This window comes from Anneissia japonica, unplaced genomic scaffold (genome assembly GCF_011630105.1).
Source record: "Anneissia japonica isolate Jap-2015-1 unplaced genomic scaffold, ASM1163010v1 scaffold1594_len1068242_cov183, whole genome shotgun sequence".
In the NCBI taxonomy this organism is placed as follows: Eukaryota; Metazoa; Echinodermata; class Crinoidea; order Comatulida; family Comatulidae; genus Anneissia; species Anneissia japonica.
In genome coordinates this window covers 603282-627140 of record NW_022722535.1, presented here as the reverse complement: position 1 = coordinate 627140, position 23859 = coordinate 603282, and the positions used below count along the sequence as shown (strand labels likewise).

At 36.4% G+C, this 23859-nt stretch overlaps 1 protein-coding gene across 3 annotated transcripts in view; it reads left to right on the top strand.

Annotated features, from left to right (window-relative positions):
- The window catches only part of LOC117111943 (muscarinic acetylcholine receptor M3-like), a 73374-nt gene extending 49741 nt beyond the window's left edge, over positions 1-23633 (top strand). The window contains exons 1-3 of one of the 3 annotated variants that reach the window (XM_033254992.1): positions 1187-1316; positions 5286-5414; positions 21746-23633. In XM_033254992.1, coding sequence (XP_033110883.1) covers positions 21749-23059 — 1311 coding nt within the window. In that variant the 5' untranslated portion in view covers positions 1187-1316; positions 5286-5414; positions 21746-21748 and the 3' untranslated portion in view covers positions 23060-23633. Of the gene's footprint in view, positions 1-1186; positions 1317-4757; positions 4953-5285; positions 5415-21745 lie in introns of those variants that run through there. The other 2 variants (XM_033254993.1, XM_033254991.1) reach the window with 2 other exon arrangements.
- The last annotated feature ends 226 nt before the right edge of the window (positions 23634-23859 follow it).

Sequence of the window (23859 nt, the reverse complement as noted above, 5' to 3'; positions counted from 1 at the left end):
GTACACAATTTTATTGAAACATATGAGGTTAATGGAGAAATTGACGCGATTTCAATCAGACGTGTTGACAATAAAAACCGTTACGTTACTGACCTATCGAGTGCTTAATTTACTCATCATATTACTACAAATTGTACGATGTCTGCTTGCTGTAGCAACCAGTTGACGCGTCGCTCATTATGTTTGAGGGCGGGCTTGGTTAAACTTAGCAGCGAATCAACAAGAAGTAATAACATTTAGTCGTATATCACGTCCAGGATCAATAAATGCTATGTCTTGTAATAGAACTGGTGATTATGGTAATTCAAATATTAAATGTGATATATAAAACTATTAATCTCTTTAATCCAGAAACATGCGGATATGAGTGCGGTGATGAGACGTAGTAGTTAAGTACTTTGATGGTAGATTTGATTCATATTATAAGTATAAGGCTTTCTTCAATCAAGCACGGCCTTGAATGATGCTCATAAAATTCATTCCATGTTCATTCTAGCAAATGGATCACAAAAAGATATAGAATGTCACAAAAAACAGTCAGACATATTTGATTAATATGATAAATGCTAAAGGTTTGATCAAAATGCGTGTGCATTAACTGAGGTCTGTTGATCCATAACTGACTTCTTTAAATCGCCTAAGGAATACATTCCCAGCAAGTTCAACCGATGATCGTAATAGCTTCGATCGTTTGTTAACCTTAATGCGCTATGTAGTGGAATTATAGCTCGCGTTTGATGAAGATGTGCGACAGAATGAGCAAGGATAGTTATATAAGAAATGTACATTCGTCGTGCGCAATGGACCTAGCTTTCCGGATTGCCAATCTTATTAAACAACTGACCAATCTGAAGAGGTTCAGGAATACGCGCGCGTCTCACAGACCGACGTGTTGTGACGCACACAAACTCAGTTCCACTACAATTATGGACAAAAAATACGTCATCAAAAAGAATATAATTAAAAGATAAACATTATTGACATAGTTTGATGAATGCCAACTTACAGTACATATCTTTGTATAAATGAATTATTTGTTTCTCAAATTATATTTTTTATACTATTTTGGTGTAGAATACATAGTAAGCATTGCTTTAATTGTCTTTATTCGTTGAATATTAATTTTAAAACTGACAACCCGGGAGACGAAAATAAGAAGCAGCACACGTTTTTGTTTTGTTTGTAGTAACCATATTGACTTCAGTGGACAAGTACGAGAATAGCACATGTGTGAAGCTACGATATTGAGACTCAAAATGTAGAGGACGTTACCAAGCAACGGAACGCTCTCTCACACTCTGAACAAAGATCGGAGGGTATGGTTATTAAACTAAGACGTCATTCAATAAACAAGAATAACTTCTATATTTTAAAGTCGCCATATTAAAATTTCTAGAGGAACAGCCCTGTTTTCCATCGTCCACCAAGGATGATCTAACTCAGTGAAATGGTACATTTATTAAAAACAGTAACGATGTTAGGCAGTAAATGAGCCTATAATGTACGTACTAAAATACATTGTCAAGTTGATAATACAGGCCTCCTCCTTTCAAATAAAGACAATCTTTTTTCCTAGACTTTGATTATCGTATTTATTCGAATAAAACGCCCACTTTAAATAAAAGCCCTCCCTTGAATAAACGCCGCTTTCAGAGCCTCATTTGGAATAAACGCCTCCCTCAAATAATCGCCCTTGGGCGTTTAATTCTCCTCGAATAAACGCCCCTCTAAATGACTGTAAACAAAACTAATGGAAGCAAATCATTCTCAACACATTCTGTTAATGTTCTACTCCATTAGAATTAATTTTTTTCTAACCTGGTTGGGATCAATAATCACGCAATAACACATTTTGACTGTATTTATGTAAGTAGTTCCACATTTACCTTGAAATTGAGGAGTGTATATTTGAGTATAATACGTATCCATTTTACACCAGAAAAATAAACGCCTCCCTCGAATAAACGTACCCTGAAACCCTTCCCAACAATAAACGCCCCGGGGTGTTTGAATAAATACGGTAATTCTAATGTTAAGAGACCAAAGCTGCTAAGACCACTGCCTCGAGCTATCCCAGAGATAGTCTTTAATTGGAAGAATTTAAACAAATCTGTTTTAGATTTTAAGTTTATTTTCTAATCTGTGCCCTGTATATCGAACTTCATGTTACTGTAGTGAATATTATAAGGAAGTAATTTGTGCGTCCGTCGAAACCCATTTTTCGATTAAACATAAATCGAATCAAAATTGCTGAAGTTCTTGGATTACATGACTGGTAATAATGCGATGATGTAAGTTGTACAACGGTTATGGTTATCTATCGAGCTATTAAGAATGTTTGCCTTGCGTTGTTCTAGATACGTCTGCGAGGATTGTGCTGTCATTTCATGCGTAGGCCAGTCTATGCTAGCAATGGCGCTAAAGTACGAACGTTGGCCGACGACTCCAGTATGCGCTTGACGAAGCGACGACGTCTGTGATTGTCGGTAGTGTCTGAGCGCATCGTCATTAAACACGATTCGTTGTGCGCACCTAGTCACGTTGTTGCACCCTCCGTGGAATTCGCGAACTCTCGGCGAAATAGGGAAGTTTCGCAAGCTTACGATAAACGAATACGGTTACGTCATCAAATGTTTAGTCAATCCATCCCGTATACAGTAGCATATCCCTCACAACGTAGGCCATTCATGCATTTTACATGAATCAGCGATCACATTTAACTCGTATAGGCCCTATGTATTGTGAAGATTCTTTTAGGCACAAATGACGATATTGAAGATGACGTAGGCCTATTTACTATCAAGATCAAGCACACCACACACTCTAACAAAATAACAAGAATCGAATGTCTCTGTTGTATACCGGTACAGTTCCAAAAAACGTACGCTATTTTGAGATCTGTTGTAGGCCTAGTGAAGGTGAACTGGGCACCTCGAGACAAAATGTACGCCAATGTACAAACATATGCGTACATGTTGTTCGAACTAAGCGTTTGTTCACACTGGGGCTACGGTTTTCCTTACATGAGGATAGACGCCGTTGAACAAACGCAAGCAACACTATGGCTTGGTTCACATTAGGGTACACGCTGTTGTCTTAACGCAAGCAACGCTACGACTTGATTCACACTTGGATAAACGCCGTTGAACAAAACGCAAGCAACGCTATGGCTTGGTTCACACTAGGGTAGATGCCGTTGACCAAACGCAAGTAACGCTACGTCTTTGATTCACTCTATGTTAGACTTATACGTCGAGTACCATTACCTGCGTTTGCGTGAAACGCATCTAAGCAAACCAAGCAGACAAACGTGTAGCAAGACCTCTGTATAGGCTCGCATTATGTTGTTCTCTAGTCTAGACAAAACATAGGAGCGTGGAGGGCTGTCTCTTATACACATCTAGATGTGTATAAGAGACAGACACTGGCGTTTGCAAAAAATGTACTCGCGCAGCAGAGTGGTGAGTTATTGATTGACACTCGTATAATGCATGATGGTAAGCTATCTACTAACTACAAGGATATTAATTCCAATTAATTTGCTAACAGGTTTTCAGGATTATGTGAAGCGTATAGTAGACCTGCGCATCCCATTGCGCATAGTGTAACAGACCAACGAATTGCAATATGTCATAGAGGCCTATGTATCTTATTGCGTACTGTAATGGGCCTGCACATTTCGTTACCTAGGCCTGCGTATCTCGTAGTAGGCTTACTTTTCTAAATGCTGAAGGTAGTATATATAACTATTATGGGTTACCATACCTCGGTACATATACAGCAGACTAGCTATATAACGCATCTCGAAATGTCGGTCATGAGAGGTTGTGTGTCATTGTGTATTTCCCCTAACTATACTAAAATCCAAATAGTAAGATGCATAGCACATGTTTTAATGCCTCTTATAGGTTATAATTCCTTTTGGGACGCTGTATAACCCCACCCACTTTTGGTGTCTTCATCAGTTAGATTCCTTGTGCCCGTGAATATGAAAATATTAGGCTATAGAATGCCATTTTACGAAGCGTATCAGTAATCTAAATTGTGAGTGTTATCATAATAGACATTTCCGCTAAGCCCCGCCCCATGGATATTGTTGCTAAGGTCCCACCGAACGATAGCGTAAACGTACGCAAACCCATGCGTTTGTGGGCGTAAACGTACGCGTTTGTGGGACACGCCCTTTACTTTTTATCACTAGCCACTCGGCTCACCGTTATTACGTTTTGCTCAGTGTACTTTCTTTACGGAAAGCAACGAACGTAGGAAAATGAAGTCAATGTGAGACCATTATTTATAGGTTTCAAATGAACATCAATTTTTTAATCGCCACATTACCACGCCCTCTACCGTCACAACCATTACTGCCACTCCTGGTCTAATCCTACGTACTGTACTACATTTTACGATAGAACATAGAAAATGAAATCGCTATAAGACACATTATTTATGGGATCCAAATGAACACAAATGTTTCTAGGCCTTTCATGAACATAAGAATGCTGTCTGCATTACTCATAATTCTTAAACTCACCCTCAATTTCGCATACTTAGCCCACTTAAGTGTGACCTCTTAAATCACCTACCGATGTATTTTTAGCCGAGTGCTCGCGCAACCCATATCGGATATAATGATCATCTGTTCATCTTTCATCGAAAAAAATTCCCAATAGCGTGCTACAATTAAATAAGTGGCCGTAAAATAACTAATTTTGTGGTACCACAATTAGAAAAGATAAGCTGGGCACTGGAGCGTGACGTATTGACCACGGAAACGAATATTAGACTAGGTGATGATAGATGTCATTCATTCATTCGCATTTCATCAAATCAAAAGCGGTGTGAGCTCCAAGCCGAGTAATTTCTGCTGGACCCATACGTGGCCGACAAATGCTTGTTTATTTTTAATGCCTTTTCTCCGGTAATAATGAATGCCTCACCAGCCAAATGAGGTAGGACAATCGGACAACTTATTTTTTAAAAGAGCCGATAGGCTGAGATTTTGCAGCAGGACTGGTTCCTCAATCATGGGTGCGCAGTTCTGGTGGACGAGCACTTAATGAGGTGGCGAGGGGAGGGCTGGTGTCAAGGTGTCTTTGAAGTTCAAACGTGAGGTGTCGAAATCCGATTAATTATTTCAAGTGAACCATGAACGGAAAGAAACTCTCCTCCTAATAGATACACAGATATATCAATTTCTTGTCATAAGCCAACTGTACAAATAGCGTACTGTCAGTCTCAAGCAGAGAGTTTGTATTAATGTGAGCGAACAATTGTCATTACAGAGGTTTCTAGAGAGGAGCACTGTTGCACATCCACGCACTTCACGCCAGAGCTACTCGGTATTCAGCGCCTAGAACTGAAGCGTTCGAATTGTTTCAATTTCACACACGCGACTTAACAACTCGGTAAAGGTAAGAATACAATTATTTTTTTATTTATAAGGAAGAGTAAAAAATCAAATAAAAATGAACTATTCTACTTTAAAAAAAAATCGGTTACTATACAAATCCAATCGTAGACAAACTGTGAATAAAACATACGCCTAATACATTGGAATGTTGAAAGGTATATACAAAAGTCAATATCGATATGCGCATTATCACTTAACCGCGGTTAATCAGCTGTAGCCTGTCATGTTTTTTGGGGACCAGGGGTCATTGGTATGTCAGGCATGGGGATAAGCCTGGGGTAACCCCGTCCCAAAAAATATAAACGGGTGTTTGTAACACCAGTATTAGTTTTAATCAAATTTAGTTTTATGTACGGTACCTCTTATTTTTAACAAAAGAAAAAAAGAAAAAGAAATATTCTTGCCGGTTTTTCGCCATAAAATGACTGATTATCTTAATGGCCTATTCTATTTTTTTCCATATAGTTAAACCCTAACTTGGGACATCCCTAATAAAGGAACACTTATCTGGTCACGGATCGAGGGGAAACACACGGCTAACCCCTACTCAGGGGACATCCCTATAAGGGGATACAGTTTTGTCTCGAAGAAGTCCCCTTAGTAGTTATCGGTAGACCTATTTTTGTATAGGTCTTTGACTGAGAAACAAAACTCAGGGAAATAAAATAAGGATCATATATCAATTTCTGTTAATATCCAGATAATTTTCTTATATTATAATTACAATTTTTTATTCATTTTTTTAATGACAATGTGTGTGATATGTAAAATTTATAGCACCATTTGGTATAAATTTGTATCACGTACAATACACCAATATTCTCTTATAATCGCAGTAAAAACATCGCTTTAACAATATAGCTTTACCTTGGAGTAACAGCAAATAAAAATGTAAACTAATATATTGATGCTTTATTTAACCGATAGTTGGTGTATATATATATATATATATATATATATATATATATATATATATATATATATATATATATATATCTATATATATATAGGCTATATATAATATCAAGGTGTATACACGGCGTAACGTACGAGTCGTGTTTAACGCAGTGAAAATAATATCGAAGCGTCTGTTAAACTTATAGAAGTGCGCAGTGAACCAACCATGGATCCCTGGTTCAATTTTATTGCTACTCTTCTTGTGTTATCTCTGCTCACATTATCAAGATTTTTTTTTTTTGTCACAAACATGAATTGTTCGTATTATGCGTGTGATGTTATTTATTCATCATCACACGCTTATGGGTGTGATATGGCATCGTGTGCCACATGAAGTCTGATAGTATGAACAGAACTTGCCAGAGAGCCAGAGAGCTGATAAGACATAAGTTTACTCTAGTGCACCATCTTAAGCAGAAGCCGAGCATACACTGCGATGAACGCCGGTCGTACGGCTGACGAATGTACCTCCGTTCGATGTGAGCCCCTGATGGAGCAGATTGTCATTAAAAACGATCAGTTGCGTGCTCCTCGTCGTGTTGCTCCATGGTATCGCGTCGGCTGACGACCGTGGTGCAGTGTGTGCCCGGTCACTGCGCCCGACGGTCCGTCTGCCGACGCGATTTTATAAAGAACGCAGCGCCACGATGCGCGCGTAACAGATCGTTTTTAATGACGATCCGTTCAGACTGCAACCGACCCAGACGATGTCGCGTCGTCTGTCGCTCACAGGGAGTGAAGTTGGATTCGAGCTTTAAAGTATATCTCAGTTGGATTCGTGTCGTACGACCGCCGTACCACGCATATACACACGCAGACTCTTGGAGGATTGTCCCATGATGTAGGCTATACTATTGTAACTCCACTACAGTTACACCCTCATAAAGTATATCTGAATAAAGTCTGTACTGATAAATAAAGAACAGTCAAAACGTGTACGAAGCATAACGAGACGAAGAAGAAGGGTTGGAACGCGGAAGACGCATAACGAGACGAAATGCCTATTGCCGCGGGAAACTACAACATAAATGCGCCATGAACTTAAGGTTTAATCAATGCAATAAAGTGTATGTTTAATACGATATTGAATTATTCGCGTTCACAAGGTCGTCTTATCTCTAGTTTTCTTATTCCTTATATTAAAAAAAAAACTTAATGTGTGATCAGTTTAAATGCCAAGTTGTCAGCTTTGCTAAATTTCTTTTACATATTATCACCGGATTAATGGAAATGTGTAAGAAGTAACTGATCATTAATTATCACTAGTGTTGGTGCGAAGCTACTAATACGTTTTATATTTAATCATCCATGTTTGAATGCTAATTTATGAATTCTTCATGTTCATGATGTCGGTGAAATGTGTTTAATATTTTGTTAATAACGGTCTATCCGCTATGAATGCGCATGTAAAAACAAATGCAAAGTAAGCGAAATTGTATGTAGATTAGTGACGAAATGACGTAGTTTATTAGCATAGTTGGCTCTGGGTTGGCATGATTAATCAAATTAATGAAAGGTACAGTGTCTATATCGGACCTCATAGTACTGATCACGGCCAGTGCGTTTTGTAGAACGTACCCGAGGGCACTGCCGGCGGTGTACGCTAGCAAAATCAGCCCGCTATACTCGTAGGCGCGATTCTCCTTGACTTTTTTTGCATACATAATAGTAGTATACTGCTATGTTTACTGTGTTACTACTGTGTGCTTAGTCCAGATCGTTGGCCCTGCGTCATGTTCTGTCTAAAATCTTGACCGTTGGCAACGCGGAATTGTTTTGCCCGCTCGAGAAGTTGGTGGACGAGGATCGAACGCGTCGTCGTCGCCTGCGGGCAAAAGTGTACTACCCGTGATCGGTAATTGTAGGGCTATATTAATATTCAACAACAGTTTGGAGAATCCTAGCATATTGTTTTACTTACTTCTACTCTTTACATTGTAAAACGCAGGATTCAGGCATATATAAAGCGTACAATATACACTGTGTGAAACAGTCTACATTGCATTGTCTTAAGACTTACGCGCACACGGCACTACATTACATTGCTAGTGGTCTTGCGGCAATTTATAAGAGATGAGCGAGTAAGAACAGTGTCTTTTATTTGTAATGAATCTGCCTGTAAGAAAAGTCGTAATATCAGTCGTAATGTCATATCTTGTGTACAGTTGTTACTGACGAGGGAAATCATCGATGCCCACTGACACTTTCGACGTACACCTAGGGTAATATTTAGCACACAACATGCTTGGCAATTTGCAAACGTCAAATATCATCTGAAATAAAACAACTAATTTGGGCTGTGTGTGCTTTTTCTTCGGACATCATGATGTCTCTGAGGTCAGGCTGATATGTGTCATGTCAGGAGCGCATGAGTGTTGTGCCTGTGCGCTGCACGTGTAATCAATTTGATGTGTGATGCGTTGTTTCGTTGAGTACAGAAACTGTGTACAGATTGTGCAGACATGCGTTACACGCTCGCGGCACGCGTTTACAAGCGATATGTTATTCAGATTTATTCATTGATACTGACAGAAGATCAGATAAGTCGTTGAAATCTAGCCTACCGGCGCTGAATGCACTGCTTATGGAATCACTATGAAATACTGTCTAACTCAACCCATATTGCAAACTACGGAGAAGTACGCATTTCGTCCGTCAGTGGACAGTGCCTTTACTGTTATTGTATGGAATAATATTTCGTGGTAATCGTTAATATGACAGTCATAACATAGCTTAAAATATTTATCCCGTTCTATATACCGAAAACAACAACCATTAAGCAATAGTTCTCGCTGTAATATTTGACACATATTGCGTAATATAATATAAATTATATATATATATGTATATGTATATATATTATCTATAATGTATATAATATAATTAAAAAAACAATACAATAGGCGATTGAAGATTTTTCAGTGTATATATATATATATATATATATATATATATATAGGCCTATATAAAGGCCTATATATAATATAAATTAAAATGTAGTCCATAAAAATAATACGGTACATTAGGCGATTTAATTTTTTTCACTATATTTAAAATTTATACGAATATTTGGGGAGCACATGAGGCAGTAGGCTGTAGAAGAGAACAGGCGCTTCAGAAATATTCGTATATAGTAATTAATTTTATATTATGAAAAAATTTAAAAAAAACCTCATTGCCTATTGTATTATATTTTATCGACTACGTTTACCACGTGTTCACCTAGATATACATGCATCTACTTACTACGTCAGCCACAACCGAGCCCTAGCATAGATCCGTCATTCTTCATACAGGTTGCTAGCTTATTAGAATCCTCCATGGTAGGCCTTTATTAATATATTTGTTAATTTGTGTCTGCTCTATTCACCATATGTTGGCTCCCAGAGAATAATCTGGCTGGCATGAAGCTCAGGGTGCTGGTGGCAGTGTCTGGCAAGCATAACCCGCATGTATGCAATTTTGTCCCCAAACTTGGTTAGGTCCCCATAAATAATGTTGATGCTAACTCCATCTTGCCAAAATGATGTTAAGAGAAGCTCGTATCTGTCGAGTATATACACACCAATGAGAGACTTCCCCAGGGCTGGTGTTTATGTCCAAGATTCTTTCACATTCGTATATTAGAACAAATTCCATAGTAATGAGAAAAACTTAGCTTCTTTGATTGTCGGGCTATCTTAGATTTCCACACGATTTTAATCTTGTTGAACGCTGCCCTGGTAGAGTTCACCCACGACCCAACGTATCTGAAATCATCTACCTCCTTTAGAGCCTTCTATTTTAGAAATAGGGACACGGTCAGGTAAGTTGTATTTTCCTTGCATTACATACTAGTCCTACTAACTAGGGCATTCAATTTATACCCGGGTGAATACGTGCACCGGTAATATATATATATATATATATATACTGATAAATAGTTGACAACAGATCTAGAACAATGCACAATGTACGTGGGCGCCAAGTGGCCATACAATAGACTTAACGCACTCGTATATTATAGATGCGGTTCATTATTATTTATCTTCATTTAATTATATATTGCATCATTCTCCCGTGGCTATTCAAATTAATTAAAGTTCCTAATATTTGGTCATCAAATTCTTCATAAAATTATTCTCATTAAAGAAAAGCTTCCAAGAATGTTAGTTCATTTTATTTAAGCATGTGCATTTTTATTGTTCAATGTAGTTTCCGCCCACTCAAAAATAAAGCATGGAGCCAACAAACACCAGACCATACATCGGGAAAAGAATATTTCAGTTCTTAACTGAGCAAGTAAAACTCTCTCGCATAATTTCGATTTCACTGAAAACTAGGAAGGTCGTATTGAGCTTCTATACCTTTTGAACGAACATGATTAATTCAACCATGGAGGTATAATATCATATTCAACTAATAGTGAATTCTCTTCTTACAAGAAAATTAGGTTACTGTTTTTTATATATTTGATTTTAACATTGATATTATTGATATACTTTCCGTTGCAGGACACATGACACGGCTCTTCCTATTTTCAATACGCAGGGATATTACCGAACCAATTACCAAAATTGCATGTTAATACTATTACACGAATTGTCCTTTGCCAACCTGAAATCCGTTATAGTATATGATAGAATTATAGTTATGGCGCTATACCTATAAGTGTTTACAGTTCGTTCTGTATGGTGCATTTATAATTTATTTAAGAACGCGCATGTACTCCGGATGTAACGCAAATTGTAAAGATATAACCAACAATAAAAACCATTTCATTTATTCAATATCCAGGTAAAAGCAGAACAAGACAAAACATACAACAAACAAGATTTTCATTACCTGAGGATTGCCAAAATTGCAATAACACTATCAAGTGGCTCTCCTATACTAAACATCTTTACATAAAAATATACACACAGATCAGCAATAGCCATATTATTGGTGATATTTATTTATTTCTTTATTATTCAATTATAAACATCGAGAGTAACCAGTTGCTAAAACAACTGCAAAATAAATTAATAAAACAATACGGCGGTAATATGTCCAAACGAGCTAAAAAAACATAGGTGATTATGAATTAGCCTAAAATAAAGATAAGTGGCCCTCCTACGACATAATTGCAGTCAAGCGGAACATTCTCAACGCAGCCAGACACAGCGAAAAAGAGATGATTCCCAAGAAATAATGCAACTATCTTAGCTACTTAATCCATGGCTGCATATTATATACTGACTATTTTCAGTTCGGTGATGTAGAGAATTAATGTGTCATTATTATGAATTAAGTTATATGTTTTTTGCTTTAGAAATTTGCTTGTGCTTGTAGGGAAATGTAAGGAGATGAGAAGGTTATGCTAAGATGTTATATAAAATGACGATGTATTTGAAATTGACGAAAAAAAAGCATTGAGTGATTATTGAAAAAAAAAGAAAAACTAGATTACGAGGTGTTTAATCTAAATCATAATCTGTAATTTATTGACCTTAAACATAGCGACACATTTACGAATCATTCTTACTCCCTTTTCAATACCGTATCTCCGCCAATCTCACGACATAGCATGGTCATGTCCATCGCTATCGCACTGCTTAATGGTATGTATACACGAAACATCGTTACTTAATGGGCCATATTCTAATGCTGGCCAATTGTCGCTTCATTCTTCATTCCATCCACGATTTGAAGGTATCATTTAGAGTGGCGTCCATTTATTATGAGAATTTGTATTCAACGAATGATCTTTGAAACTAGTGCAAGTTCTACCTTGTCAAAACTTGTAAATCTTCACTTGGCATGCATCAGCAGACAACGTAATGACGCCATTTTATATTAAAAATTATATTCAACTATCTGACATCGTCAAACTCTTTGTGAAGCGGAAATTAATAGTTTTTTTCATATTTGTGTATTATTTTACATGATTAAATGAACTTCATCAAAAATTTATATGTATCAAAACATTAATCAAAAACACTTCGTTCCCTTGTTTCAACATTCGTGTGATTTGTCAAACTGATATAGGTTGCTCCGTGAAACGCGTGAGCATCAACACGTCAATGAGATGTCAACGTCGCCTGATTGACGCGCGAGCACAACGCGTCAATTTGATATGTTATCTAACGTTCTTTCTACACGATTACCAACACATCAATTTTAGCTTTGCGGACGCGCGAGCAAATCTAGTTAATTTGATTTGCTATTGTTGTTTGAGGGTGATCACCAAACACGTCAATGCCGATGCTAACGTAGTAATGAATGCACGAGTACTAACACCCTTTTATTCGAAAAAAGTAAGGCCACTTATAGTATGTAGGGGGCACGACGTATTCTGCTGAACCATGCGGCAGTCTGACCTATGCAATTAGCAAAGAAACGTGGTAGGTTAATCGAGTGCCTGAAATATTAATATTAAGATTATTGTTAATTGATATCAAACTGTGCGCAACCGATGAATTGATGGGTGGTAATGGATTGCCTCTTCCGCGAATGTGATAACTACTTATTATAGAGTTGTTATAATTGATTCATTATAATGCCTTCGCATAAGTATTTGAAAACTTATAATTATGTCCACATAGTTATAAAAGTTAAAAGGTATAAACATAATCATAAATCATAGCCTAGTATATCATTTATTTATAACATTAACGGGCTTTTTAAGTACGGCTCGGCGTAGCAGGCGTCCTTTATGGAATCTGACGAATTTCTCAGTACCGTATAGATGTAATAGAGTATGAACAGGTAACATAAGTTACAGTTTCTTACTTGTGAGCTGCAAAAAGGTTACGAGGTTATAATTAGGGATAGACATTGTATACTGTATGTATGCGCTCATATAGATATATTTACCATCAACGCTTTTCTTTGATGTTTCAACCGGGATTCGAACCTGGGACCTCAGCTTTCTATGATGACGACCTAACTGCGTTTTTAATTATTATTGATGTATTTTATTATTATTTATGTATTTGTTCATAATATAATTTATATACAAATTATATTCAAAATTTATTGTTGTATTAGAAAAATGAATTAAACAGTTAATGTATAATCTGTAATTTAGTATATTTTAATATGACATTGGATAATACGAGACAGAATTTAATATTTTTGGGGATAACATCTATCCGATCAGGAAGACCGCAAACGATTCGCATCAAAGGTTGAACGTTCAATTACCAGTGATGTAGATGACTTCATTTTTGGAGTGATAAAAGAAGGTAACCAAAACGGTGTTCTTTAAAGTACACCTGTTGTCTTATGAGGTATCATTTGCGGCATCACAAAGGTGCCCCTCGTGAATACAACGTTTGGGAACGAGATTTCGATAACGGCGGACAACGAAACATTTGGTTGAACACTTTCGATATGACATCATTACCAGTTATGATAACTATAAAGCTGATAAGATACTTCTATGTATTGCTTATTTCTTTGCTTACGGTATGACTCCGAAGGATAGCGCAGTGATCAAGTGACGTTGACGCATAGTTTAATAAAAATGTTCGGCATTGATGTTAGTGACGTGGGTATATCCGATAGTTATCAATGGATGAATGTACGAACTGTTGCCGGTTGTAACAAACCTTTCCAAGATGCAAGCCTTAAAAATGTTCTCCCTGGAAGAAAATTCAACTCTTGGGCCAAAAATCTCTGGTGAATTTGGTCTCTGAATGACGTATTCACTAGCGATATCTTGGCTGGGAAATCGGAGCAGGGGTGTCCATGTGACACTGCTGGTTTATCCCGGTGAGTTTACATTGGATCTAGCAGGATGATAAATTGGTTGGTATAGTAACAAGTACTCATTGGTTACTATATATATATACACTATATATATATACACGACTATATACTACCATAGGGGAAACGAGGGATTTTTCACCCTATGATCTAAAGATGCAATCTCTACCGTGCATATATACCGAAATATATATAATATATAGGTCTATATAATATATATATACATATATACACATATATATATATTAAACAATAAACAATTATTTTTTCAAACCACTTCATCATTCCTATGAACAATTATAAAAAATAACACAATGAATTCAATTGTAACGTATAAATATGCATTATATTGCCTAATGTTTAGAATCCTATAAATATTACATGAATATGATTAGGGTTTGGCTATATAAACCAAATAGGTTACGAAGGTTTTGCGAAAATTATTGTTTGATGGTGAACAGTGTGAGAATGGAATTGAATGACAATCAGTTTGATTGTATGAACTACCAAAGGAGACAGTGAATAGACCGACACCAGAGACAGCCCCTTGGCTACCTCATCTCTTGGAAACCGCTTGTAATTTCCGCCATGATTGATTGTCAAAATTAAAAAATTGGTCAGGATGACAACATCTAATTGAAATACCTGTCTAGGGAAAAAAATGATAGAATTACGAATACGAAATATATTATAGAAAGTTATAGAGCCAAAGACTATGAAATAATTGCTAATGGAAGAAAATGTTGCCCGGTTTTGTGTTACAAAAATAAATTCAATCTTAATATATATAAAGTGAGGAAATTTATTGTTAGATTGGCGTGAAAGCATGACGCCAAGCCGATAGGTCTCATGAATAACGAGTATGTACACAGAATGCAAATCAATGTAGAAAAATCTACAGCTGCAGAATTACTATAGATAGATTCTGTCATAATTAATACGCACACGTAATTAGTGTGTGCAGCTCAGCGTTGTCTGGACTTGTTAAGTAGTCATGTAAGCATACAGACCTACTGTATCAGAAGTAGATTAACGGATTCGAAATAAAGGGGGCCTAGGAAGTCAATTGTACACAAGGGGGATTCAAACCACTTCAGCCCCACTATATAGTTGAGGTACGAAAAGGTTATCTCTATGGTACTTCTATATGGCTGGAAAATTGATTGTACATTTATTATTTTCTCCATTTGTTTTTACATTTTGAAAATAAATTGGTGGGAGGAGAAGGCTGGGGCCCCTGAATCCGCCTATGAGTATTGGGTAAGTATCTCTCTAACCGTGTTTTAACATTCTTCTTTACCTTCTTTCGCAATCTTAAAAAAATACAATGACTTATAAAAAAATATCGTGTTTTTTATCGTGTTTTAGACCTAATGTCTTTTGTTAACATACTTATATCTAAGAATATACCAGGATACCATAGTCTAGTATTTTTTAAAAAATTTTTAAAAGCCATTATGAAACCGATATGATTACATTTAAAATATATGACATTTCATTATTTTTTACTTTATACTGTAAAGAAAAAAAAAATTGTCAATGATTTTTTCTGAACTTTTATGAGGGCGCTGTTGTTGAATGTAGGCCTACCTAGAAAACTAGGCGTATAATACTAGACATGACTTTGCTAAGCCTAAAGCAACAAAGCCTAGTGTCGAATGTTGCTTAACCTTATCTCTCCTGTCTCGATCTTCTTGCGCAATCCTAAAAAAATACAATGCCGTATAAAAAATATCGCGTTTTTTTAAAATCGTGTTTTAGACCTTATGTCTTTTGCTAACGTACTTATATCTAAGATTATACCAGGATACCATAGTCTAGTATGTTTCTCTACTACACATGACTGTGGTAAGCCTAAAGCAAAAAAGCCTAGTGTCGACTGTTGATTAATCCTGTTTCTACTCTGTCGTATGCATAAAGTCACACCCAAAATTTTATTTAGAAACAGAAAAAAAAAAAACTAAGAAAGATTTTCCTTCTTAAGCCCTCATAAAATTCAGTTCATACTATCAAATTTTAATGCGACAATTATCTGTGATTTGCACATTATATGATCATGAAGATGTCATACAACCATATATGGGCAAATCACTTGTATTTGCCGCATAAAATGTGATGTTGTGGCCAGACCTTTACTGTACTATTTATTGTAGCCATTATGGTTATTACTTATTTGTCATCACTCATCAGTACCGATAATCACTGGGTCTTAGAATTGGACTCGGCTTACATTATTACCAACTAGCTAGTTGTGCCTCTACTTCTTTTGATTGCTAAGAAATATAATTTTGAAGAGATATCGCTACACAGCCATCATCCAACAGTAATCTTTGACACAATTAAATTAAAAACTAATATAGCATGTTGCTCGGATTGTGTATGTACTTGCAATTGTTAGCAATCACCTGCAGCCGAACGTATGTAAACAACTTTAAGCTCCGCATTACCAAACTCATCATCTAAGGAAATTACCGTCAGAATACTGTCTTCCCTTTCACCACCTTTAAAGAAATCGAGAGGATTGCATCTATCTGGTATGCATTCAAATTGTAAATATTCTGTCTCTACGGGAAGTGATTTTGCGTTACTGTACGAGAAGTTGTGCATAACAACATTTTCATTTCCTTTTAAATCATTTAATTTATCAGTTTCTTTACACAGTGTTTAAGAATGGTGATCCATCATATCGAAGCTGACTGATGCTCCGAAGTCAAGGTTTATCATAATGAAATATTAATGACTAATATAAACTAAATAAATAGAAATATGATTTAACACTTTTAGTCCTTCGATAAAAATGAGTCTAAATTACACTTTTAAGCCTAATGCAATTAGGCAAACAAAAATGCAATAATTTTACTTGTGAGTTTTTGTTTCAAATGAAACAATTCTATAATCTTAATCTACAAAATAAGATAATAACTAGTTAAGGTGTTGTATATTTAGCAGGTAGTACACTTTTCATTTACCCAGGTTTTTAAGTAGAGGGCACGCTTCAATCATTAAAGACAGTATAATATACGGTTGAATGCCAACTCTCTGGTTAAGCAAAACTTTCGTAAACGGAGTTAACGTCGTCGCTGATTGGCTAAGTTCAACTAAGTATTTGATTGGTTGAAAGTAAAATTGTTTCACCGTAGCTAAGCTGAAATACGCAGTATAATAATAAATTGAGATAACATAGTAAAATCTTATTTAAGGTTGGCAAAACTTTATCTGGGTATAGTGGCTGCACTGTTGTTGCTGGTTTGAGGTCCCTAGCCAAAATATATGCGCCATAAGCCTCTCCCTGGATGAATACTGGCGCACAACTATATACATCATTATTGTTATTAAAGCATAATGATAGAGACCTTATCTAGACAAGAATGAGTCCTGGGGTAGGCATGAGATCCGTTTGATTATTGGCAAAGTACCTGCAATGACGAAGAACACATATTTAACCAACTACATAAATGAATACGAAATGCTAAGATCGGGCAGAAGGTTAAAATCATCAAAGGTTAGATCCAATAACACATCTCAACGCATTAGTATATCACTCCATCTGTAAATACAACAGTCGTAACTAAAGGCAATGTCTCACCTTTGCGGATGTTTGTGAGTCATAAATCTTAGTAACGTATAATATATTTTTGCGTTTGTTGTCGTATCAGAGATTTAATCAGTGATTTTATTATGAGTTTTATTAAAACTTTTAATTTAATTTAGATATTGTATTGATTTATTAAATTGATTGATCATTATATAACTCAATCAATCGTTTGATTATCACTTACTGATTATAAAGTATTAATTATCGATTTTTATTTGTAGATCATGTTTATTTATTGATTATTGAACATCGGTAGATAAACGATTATTAATTATTTTAATCATCGATTATTGATTGTGTATTTTCCGATTTATTTTTTGGTTTTCGATTTTTGAATAACTGAATGGTTTATTTATTGATTGAATGGATGATTGACTGATCAATCGGTTTATTGATTAATTTCCGATTAATCGATTGTTTGATATCGTAGGAATTTGTTAGTCATTACAGTATTGCTATACCTACATTATTTCAGCCATTTTTAAATGGCATCCTGAACTGACGAACAAATAATCAAGAGTACATTCACCTGCATGATCAGCTCTTTGGAAACTAGAACCGAGATTTAACGGTTTGTACATGTTATTTAGCATAAGATGGCAATCAGTTACTGGAACGACGAAGCAACAGAGCCGGGATCAATATACGGTATTCTGTATACGTGCTTCATCAGGTATCGGCAATCAGATCTATTCTTGGCATCACTTCTGTGCATCTCCTTAACAAGATCACCGATCAACTTAATTGTATAACTTTTCCGTTGATTTTCCAATCACGATGGATAATTTAAATCTCGGTGAGATTCACACTGAACCTCGTTGATTCCCTTGGGATCGACGAATGCATGAGAGTCGTTTCTTAATTGAACTTGCCACTCAAGAGCCGTGCTATCAATATCTTTAACCATTGTGTTTCCTAACAGACTGTACTGACACAACATCCCATATCGGTTTGCCCCCTGTCATCGCGTGCGTCAATTTGTTCCTCCGGAGTATAAGCTTGTAAATGACCACATTATCAATACCTACGGTATTACATCATTATACGCATGCGTTTATGTAATTCGTTAAATCATCTCACCTTGTTAATAATCAACGGGGATTTAATTTAAGCTCATTTGTACCACGTGACCGATTTGAAGTCCTGTAAATTGCAAATGGATGCGTACTGAATTTTTGACCCATCAAGGAACGTCCTAATGTGCGCTAATTCGATGCCGAATGGAGCGGATATGTTATACATAAAAAACGCTATAATTGTATTTCAACTATAGCCTATTTCCGGATTTTTGAGAGTGCATTTAATTCAATTCATCCTCTCCCGCTTCAAAAACTTACCTTAGAAAACATTTTTAATTTAACTGTATATATAGCCTTCTCGTCTCTAAATGATAGTAACTTTCTTCGCATTCGGTTTCCAATGTCGTTCTATTTTTTTAGAATTCATTGACAACGCTCTCTCAACAAAGTAAATCTTCGTAAGACCATAACACCTTTAGGCGAGAAATTAATATTTTCATGATACAAATAGGCCTACGTTAATTTTTATATTAAAATATTATGCATCTTTGGTAAATTCTACATTTCAATTTTATTATAATATGATAACATGATCAAAATATGTTTAGGTCTAGGCCCATGTATGAACGTTCAATTTTCGAGAACTCAATTTAAAAGACATAGAAATAAAAATAAAAGAAAGGCTTTACGGTTCCCATATAGGGAAGTCGGCTGGATAGCGACGATGATGGAGGAGGAGTAGGGGCGGGGAGGGTGGCGGAATTAAATCCATACAACACATGCCGCCGCAACAAACCATCTCAGATTTGGAATGTACATGTTTGTATGTGCATGTATACACAAAATTCTATAAACAAATACGCCTAACAGCGCAACGACTATTAACAAACGGATCATAAATAGGTTACTATGCCGTTGTTGAACAGCAATGCGCACAGACATTAATCAACCCAACAACGACTCGCTGCAATAATTAAACATTTTGGTGATGGATCACCTTTCATCTTACCGACTGTGCATTTAATTTTCATCCCGTAACATAAATATTGCTTATGTAAAACATTTTTATTATCATTTAACGCTAAAAACACAGGTGCACGGGCAATTGGATCCTGCGTTAAAGTGCGCTGATACAAAGTGTACCATTTGGTTGATTTGCTACGAAAACTAGAGTGCGCACTCAACCTTCGTAATCCCACTGTGACGACATGTGAAGCGATTCGCCATAGCAAAACCGAGTAAAATACGAGTGATGATAACAGTTCGAAAACATTCGCTTTAGTTTTAATTTGATTAGAATTTCGAACGGATGTTAATTAATGGCAAATCACTGACCATGTCGGCACAGACAGACGATCTTCCTGGACAAATAAAAATGGTTAATATTGGGCCTATTCCACATGGGCTTATGGGTATGTTGATACGAACATTACGTGTGCACACTGTCATGTGTGCGCATGCGTACAACCACAGACAGGTCTATAAAACTTGATTATTATTACTGTATTATTATTATTATTATATTTTCCAGCATTGAAACAATTTTTTTTGCGGTGACGTTCCTTGTATAGGATAGGTATATAAACGTTTTAATCTCGATATTATTTGAATGTTTCTGTTTAAGACGAAATTGAAATGCTATATGATGGACAACTTCTAGAGTTGATATTACAAATGCAGACATGCAGATTAAATCAAAATATGAAAAATACGTGATTGCTTTGTTAGATGAACAGTAGAAGAATAAAATGCTTCAGGCTTTATGAATAGGTTTAGAAATGTAACATGAACTGTGTGTCATTCAATCACTCAATGTCAACTGACATACTTTAAATGAAATATTTTTTAGTGTACATCATCTTAAACGATTAGGTTTGGTTCACCCTTGAGGCGTTGACGCAAACACACACAAGTAATACTATTAGGCGTTTCAGCGTTGCTGCACGCGAAGCTATTGTACGTTTTAGGTGTTGTTGCGTTACTTACGCTCAAACGCATGCAGCGCTACTACTAGGCGTTGTTGCGTTTTTGGCGCTCAAACGCATGCAACGCTAGGCGTAGTAGCATTGCTTGCCCTCAAACACATGCAACGCTATTAGGCGCTTGCATCAATTCGTCCAAATATTTCTTGAATGTGAACCAAGCTTGAACTACAATGAGACTTTTCGCAAGATCAAAACATAAACAACGATATCAACCATAAAGTTACAGATATACAAGCGTGCTAACTCAAATACATTCTAACCTAAAAATAGAAGCGTTGCGGTATATTTACTGTATTCGCCTGCAAAATGGCCATTCTAAATGTACGACTATTGTAGTTAATAATAATACTGCTTGTCACAACGGTCATGTACACAGTGGCGCTCTTGTACGAGTGTGCGCTGAATTAATATAATACTGGTAGTTATAATGATGATGATATGATGATATTAATAATAATATGTGAGCTGTCGTGACAAAATGAGTCTTGTGGTACGAAAAATGAAAAATAAGTTATTGATATAGTTAAATAGATGAATATATAAGCTTACTTTGGCCTTTAAATCATGTTCCTAAGTTAAGTAAAACTGGAGTAGGGTCATTTTAAAGTTCATAGGTCTATGTCTAAAAACATACTTAGAGAAAATCGCCTCTAAAGACAAACAACTGATATGGTTTGTGTTGGTTTTCCTATTAATTTTGAATTAAAATAGCTTTACAAAATGTGCCTCAAAAAATGATTGCATTAAGTAAGGTAACTCAACTCGGAACTTTTGTACTATGAAATATACATAGGCCTATTAAACTTTAAATTTAAACATTTAAATTGAAACCCAATTTTTGTCAAAATATCACTTCAGATATATTTTATTGAATAATTTCAAATTGACCTGGCGTACCACAAGGTTAATTTTGTCACGACAGCTCACATATTAAATAATACGCTGACGATGATGAAAACGTTGATGCCGCTGATGACGATGATATATTAAAACCATGATATCAAAATTAATGAAATATATTTTTGTTTACTATTCCTATCTTCAGAAAATGCCGAACTATTCGTGTCCGGTGGATGGGGAGATTGAGAAGTCGAACGCAGTGCTGGCGTTAATATCACTCAGTGTGTTCGTAGGAATGATAATCACAATTGGCGGCAATGTTATGGTGATGATGTCATTTAAGATCGAGCGCCGTCTGCATCGCCCTAGCAACTATTTTTTGTTGAGTCTTGCCTGTGCTGATGTTATCATCGGCGTGTTCTCCATGCCAATATACGCAGTGTATATTCTTCTTAAATGTTGGCCATTCAGCTCCTTTATGTGTGATCTTTGGTCAGCCGTGGACTTCGCTGTGTCCGAAGCGTCCGTCTTGAATTTGATCATGATCAGTATCGATCGAGTTTGGTCAGTGAGTAGCCCGACATCGTATCGCAACAATATGACAATAAAGCGCGCCATCATGATGATCATACCAACTTGGGTTTGTCCTATTCTCCTATATTTTACATCTATCATTGGTTGGCCATATTTTTACCCTAACAACGAACCTCGACCCGCCAATCAATGCTACATTCAATTTATGTACGAATCTCCTTTATTTATGACTATTTCAACCATTTGCGTTTTTTGGATACCGCTAACGAGTATGGTGATTATGTATTCGTATATTTACTACATCATTCGTGGACTAACGCGAAAGAAACGCAATAAACAACAGCTAAACGCGACTGCACGTAGTAATGCCAATCCAGATTGTGTTGGAACGGTTGTTACAGAGCAAGGAGCACAATTGGCGACAATTGACAATACAAGTAATGTTGACTCTGCCTTTCATTCAGGTAACGGCAAAACTACTAGGTACTCCGCACTGCCCTTGAACGGGGCCTCAACTACGACGCGATGCGAGTGTGCACCTCAAGAAAGCCGTCAGGCCGAAACTGATGTTGACGACGATACATCATCGTCTGACAAGAAACTGGAAAGTAAACTACCATCATCAGGACGTAAAAAAACAGAAGACGAGAAAAAACAAAGTTTATTGAAAAAGCAGCCTGAACACACAAAACGACAGTCTAAAAAGAAGCGATCGGGGGGCGACCGCCAAAGCAGAAGCGAGCGAAAAGCTACCCGGACTCTCTCATTTATTCTCGGTGCTTTTTTCTTAACATGGAGCCCATATTGTACAGTTGTAATAATTAAATCATGGGACAACGACTCGGTTCCTGAATCCATATTCAATTTGAGTTACTGGCTATGTTACATCAATTCAACGATTAACCCGATATGTTATGCACTTGCAAACGAGCTCTTCCGTAATACATTTAAAAAACTGTTAACTTGCAAACAATGCCCATGTTGATGTGTTTGTTGTTAAGATAAGATAAAATCGCCAAATAAACTAAGAAAATACTGGAAAGTATTTGAGTATATAATCGTCACGACGCCTAATGCCATCAGTATGTCGACGTAAAACACGGAGGATTTCAGTAGTGCGGCCCATCTTACCTTATTTTGAAAGAACGTAATCAGAAAGAAAGTTAATGGTATACAGTTGGCCTCTCATGTAATATGACTAACTCTGAGAAAGTATAGAAATTCTCATAATTGTGCAATATTTAACAATTGCGTGTTATGATTTTCCCTTAAATTCCGGACGGCTAGCACGTTTTAAATGAACTGAATTTATTCTGGGTATAAAACATCAGTAACAAATTGAAACGCATAACGTTTAATGACACCTCCAATCAAAACGTTGAGTTTATATACCTCTAAAATTAAATTAACACTTTAAATTGCCCATTATACAGAGCCAAATAATATGTTATCAATTTTCAGTAACTTACAGATCGAAGAAAAATATCAACTTTCTCTGAGTTAAATACATTTTAATACGGACCTATTACAGGGGCGGATTTAGTGGGGGGGGGGCGGCCCTTTTAGGAGGTAAAAAAAGAAAAAAGAAAGAAAAAAAGAAAGAAAAAGAAAAAATGATAGCCCAGAACGCCTCAAATGTTATTTTCGAGTGTCTAGAACACAAAAATTTCGCGGGGGCATGCCCCGGACCCCCTAGGACATTGTTGTCTCGATCGGCCCAAATTTCGGCCCCACTTTCGGCCCCCCCTTTTGACATCTCTGGATCCGCCCCTGTATTATGCTAGG